At 34.6% G+C, this 5,121-nt stretch overlaps 1 protein-coding gene across 1 annotated transcript in view; it reads right to left on the bottom strand.

Moving 5' to 3' along the window:
• Positions 1–918: 918 nt before the first annotated feature.
• LOC113375950 (cadherin-99C-like) overlaps positions 919–5,121 on the bottom strand; it is a 67,849-nt gene continuing 63,646 nt past the window's right edge. The window contains 7 exon segments of the mRNA XM_026615886.1: positions 919–1,045; positions 3,049–3,206; positions 3,336–3,400; positions 3,747–3,755; positions 3,941–4,209; positions 4,536–4,760; positions 4,900–5,109. Coding sequence (XP_026471671.1) covers positions 919–1,045; positions 3,049–3,206; positions 3,336–3,400; positions 3,747–3,755; positions 3,941–4,209; positions 4,536–4,760; positions 4,900–5,109 — 1,063 coding nt within the window.

Below are 5,121 nucleotides of genomic sequence, written 5' to 3'. Positions count from 1 at the left end.
CATAACAGACCAATGTTATGGCAAGGCTATGTTATGTAGAACTTTACATACAAAATCGTTCTAAATATTATAAAAAGTCATGTGGGGTGTGTAGTTAGGCGTTTTTCTCAGGTTATCAGATAGAAAACTTAACCAAGAAACCCACAAATGGCAAAACGATTTTAGATAACAGGGTCTTTCTGACCCAGCTTCATAACATGCAAGTGACGTTGCAGTTTATGTACTAGTTATTAAAATGCCGGAATGCACAGCAAATACATAACATTTTGACAGTATTCAGTATGATTCAGTAGCACAATGTATCGATGTTGGAGCGTAACATGGCCTTGCCATAACATTGATCTGCTATGCGGCAGAATCGGTTTCATAATATAAATAATACTGCGAAAGCTAAATGGCCACTAATGGACGAAAAACTCTTTCATGAACATTCGAAAATTTATCACAATATACGCCCTAACTCTAATTAGTGATAACGAACCCTTTGACGCGCGTAATTACTTACAGGTCAATACTTTATAAGCGTATTTTCAATATCTCATCCACCAAGTACATCATTTTCTAATATAACAAATGAAAATGACTCACAAATTTTAGAGTTCATATTTGGGTAGCTTAGTCGGGAACTAGATGACACGTAAATTAAGTTAAATTATTTGCTTGATACTTCCAATCACTTCACAATTACACTTACGCAAAAAATCACATACTAGTATGTGGCACTCACAATATTTGCATTTACATGTGCACATATATTTTGAACGGTGTAAAAATATTTAATATTGCATTGCACACAAAGGACCAGATGTATGTTTTCTTTTGTTGGCACGATTTCAAGTGTGGGCCTACCTCAGATACTTACCGATGTTCATATACGGATATGAAAATCGGTGTATGACACTATTTTCCAATTTTTTTCTACAGCTCTGTGGTGGTTTCGACAGGTGACCTGTCGTTCATGTAAGAATAAGCCATGTGCCCGTACTCTCGTTTTCCAAATGTTACATTGTCATTAGTGCTGCTCGCATTAGGAATGTGGTCGTCTCTGTAAAAGATGCATTATATATAGAAGCGTTTTTTTTTCAACATTTTAAGGAACATTAATCAGAGTTTAGTACTTTGATAAGTAGGAGTGATAATTCTGCTAGCTAATTTTTGAACTTATATTTTAGTCCAGTCATTATAGTAGTTCACCTTGGAATTGACACCTTAAAAGTTGTCTCAAAACCTACATATACCCTACCATATGTAGGTTTGGAGACAACTTTTAGGTGTCAATATACAAGTATTTACAGACTTACAGCTGGGTATCTCGAATTCCGAGATTCTTACCTAGTTTAAACTTAAATGACTTAAATGACTATTTTACATAATACAATCTAGTATTTTTTGGAAGTACTAATCGTGATCATATATTAACTCTTTGGAGCAATGTACGATTGAGTTATTTTTTCTTGGAAACATATGATCTATGTGAAAATGGAAACTGTTGCTAATTGATATCAGGTTTTTCGCAGCACGGAATTTTAAAAAGATATCCTGTATTTGCAAGGCTGTGGTTTCTATCACTGCGCCACGTCACGCATGTTCATTTTTTTTCTATTTCGTGAAGTTTTTGATTTTCAATTTCGAATTACAGATAATCGGATAAATAAAATTTTACTAATCTAGAAAAACATTTTTTTCTAAAATTGTACTCAAAAATTGAAGTAGTGGTGTCATGGTACTATAGTATAAGATCCGGCCATGTAATCAAGTCTCGGATTTAAATTCGCGTTTTGGACAACCTGACTTCAAGCAGTATGATATCCATTTATCGCTTGATCACTTGATCATTTGAAAATGCCTGACCTCCAATCATGCCAAGTATACATAACTTTTACAGGAGTTCTAAAAATCAGTACAATAGCTTATAGAAAAATGTTGTCTGATTGCTATTTATCAATTGTTGAAAAAATATTATAGTGATAGATGCATATCCAAAAGCTTTTGACTTAAGTTTTGATTTAATTTTTTTTAAAGATCGTTAAGATTGTTTTTAAGATTAATGAATAATTCAAACAGTTGACAAAAATCAGAATAATTAAGAAAACATATTACTAGTTTTTTTAACATTAGGTAAAAATGCAATGACATTCTCTAGATGACTACACAGCATCAGCGTTTTGCAATTTACTTCGCACACTTTGTATTATTTCTGATTCTCTATTAGCTGATTGATTTTGTATAATATCAAGCATTTATTGAAAGCAATATTATTGAATGATAGACTCAGAATGTATTGTCAAAGTATTTGATGATTAACGATATAACTATAATATTTTGTCTCCATCTCTCACGCTGCAATTTCTAAGTGTCGAAAGCTTTTCCCAATTCAATAAGTTCAATTATATTATCGCTATTGGAGAAAATTAGGCCTTGATACTATCACAAAACACCATCTACATTATAACGCGGTTTATAGTTGAAAAAAAACTGCTAGGATAAGGATAAATAATACGGCTAGTTCAGACTTTCAGAAATAGAAGTAGCACTGGCTACTTCTACTATTGTCCATTTATTTGTCATATGTTAGGGGGCGGCCATTAATCACGTGAGCGAGTTTTTAATGATTTTTGGACCCCCCCTCCCTCTTAGTGTATCATGGTTATATTCAAAATTAGCTCCCTCCTCCCCCAGCAATCATCACGTGTATTTGTTTGACTTCTTTAAAAAAAAATTAGGTGATGAATAAATACACGTGATATCTTACTATACCCCTCCCTCCCCCACGTGATATTTCGTGATTTTTTGTCAAACCCCCCCTCCTCCTGAAAACCTCACGTAATTAATGGACGCCCCCTAATATAATTATATTATCTTTAAATTTACTAGATGTCGACTGAAAACAGTTGTAAATTATATGGTGAAAAAAAGTTTAGCCTTGCAGAGAAACTCCCAAAGACAAGGTTATCGCGTTTGTTCTGTCCAAAGGCCTAATTTTATTAGGCCTAGATTATAGTAACATAATCTAGCATCAGTTTTTATATTTTACTATTCCAAACTCACCCTTGGTACATGGAATTCATTGTCGGCAAATCGTGTGAATTTTCGTAAGGCATATGATGGGTAGAGTTTCTTGCATTTTTATTCAACGTATTCATGTTATCCGCCAAGTGGTTCTTATTCCTATTTAGGGTGCTTCTGTTGATTGTATTCATGTGATGCTGTTGTTCCAATGCGAGATTATTGCGATTCAATGTGTTGATTTCTTGCTGAGTGGTGTTGTTGCGTTGAAACGTGTTTAGGCGGTTGCGTCCAAAGGTGTTCATGGTGTTCCGGTTGTCATCCATGACGCCAATTACACTTGAAGCGCGCGCCGTCGTTGCCGCTTCGGAGCTGGCTGGACTTTGTTGGCAAGCTGAGAATAAAAATTTAACTATAACTCTTAATGAAATACTACGCTTTTCTTCTAATGAGTAATTTGCAAATTAGGCTAAGCTAATTGTACAATCTTGCTCAACAAACAATGTTGCCGTAATCAGAGGAAAAGTAACCTTTCAAAAAAGTGCAGACTTCGGCTTGAGAAAAAGTTCGTTGTTTCTGGGGTCGGCCATACTCGTTAATCAAGGTTGTTAATTTGATAATATTGTATTAAAGTTATAATTATTTTAACGTACTCTTTTAATGTTTTGCAATTGAAAATATTCGAAAGAATCGAGTATTCATCGTCTTGATACTTTTTGTTGTTGTTTTAAGATAAATACTAGTATTGCCTGACATCTTCAAAAATGCGAGGACTGTTTAAGATTCAAAACCACTCAATATTCCAAACATCTAGTCTCCAGTACAACACTTTATTAGAGAAAATTATTTTAAACCAGTTATTTATACCAATAGCTGATTCATTTCACCAATTTTGCTTTCATAAAAGTTTTAATAATTCTTCATATAAGTTTACCGTTATCTTTAGTGATGTAGCTGACGTTGTCCAAACTGAAAGCATGATTCTTCGTAGTAAAGTCTATTTGCAAATTGCTGTAACTATCGTTGTCGTCCTGTGGAACAGTCATGTTCAATACTTGAGTTTCATATTCCTTTAGACTTGCATCCAACGTGTTGGTACCGCCAATTGCACTGCCTCCACCGCCACTGCCAACTTGGTCGTAGCGCGTAGGACTTGACGGCGCAGTATATTGGCGCTGCATTCGTTGCTTGAAATTCTTGTATCTGATTGAAAATTTAAATAGAATCAACAATGTATTCAAGTTTAACTAACATTAACTCTTTTATAAATTATATTTTTTGCTGAAGGAATGATTTTTAAAACTTATGAAAAATCTGTGTTAAGTAGCCATGATGGTATTACTTCATATACATTACACAAAACGAACAACATTAAATAAAATGTAATTTTTTATTTTATATATTCAGATTCAAAATCTAAAAGTACTCTATTCTGCACATTTCATAAGCAAATATATATTAAGCAAATCCAAATAGAAATATTATAGCTCACATTCCATATATTTGGTTATTTCAATAATAACACTTACTTGTTCCACGAAACGCATATATAAATTATACCAGCAACTCCCAGTACAAAAATAACGCAAGCCACAGTAATAAGGGCGTAGGGAAATAGTTGAGATCCAACGGCAATAGCAGTCACAACCCGCGGATTAGGAGACACTGGGTCGTGAATTTCTTTGGCCGTAGCCTGAGCAACGCCAGATACCAAAAACGTTAAATTAGATTGTGCTCGGGCCTCCAAGATTGACCTGAAAATGAATTATTCATCGTAGAGTGTAATTTTATACAAATCGTCAGCAAATAATGCAAAATGCAATCTAAAAAGGATCTATAGATCAAAACTTCGTACTCCCCACACATGAGGTTTTCAAGTATTTAATTTTTTACCTTTGAATTCTGCTAGAGTTTCTCTCCAAAATACGATCGGTGTGGGGATCGACAGCATAAAACCATACATCTGTAGCAGTTGGATCCGTTTCCAAAACTCCATCGACAATATGTTGTCGTGCTGCCAATTTTTCCACCGCCACCATTAGGCCTGATTGATCCCGCATTGCTGCGGCGATTAATGCTTCTTTTCCGCGCATGGCATCCGGCCTGGCATCAGCA

Source organism: Ctenocephalides felis, unplaced genomic scaffold (assembly GCF_003426905.1).
Source record: "Ctenocephalides felis isolate EL2017-DRISC unplaced genomic scaffold, ASM342690v1 CF-g0.4_SCAFFOLD_01886, whole genome shotgun sequence".
Lineage (NCBI taxonomy): Eukaryota > Metazoa > Arthropoda > Insecta > Siphonaptera > Pulicidae > Ctenocephalides > Ctenocephalides felis.
Note: the sequence above shows the minus strand (reverse complement) of the source record. Positions and strands in the feature narration are given on the sequence as shown.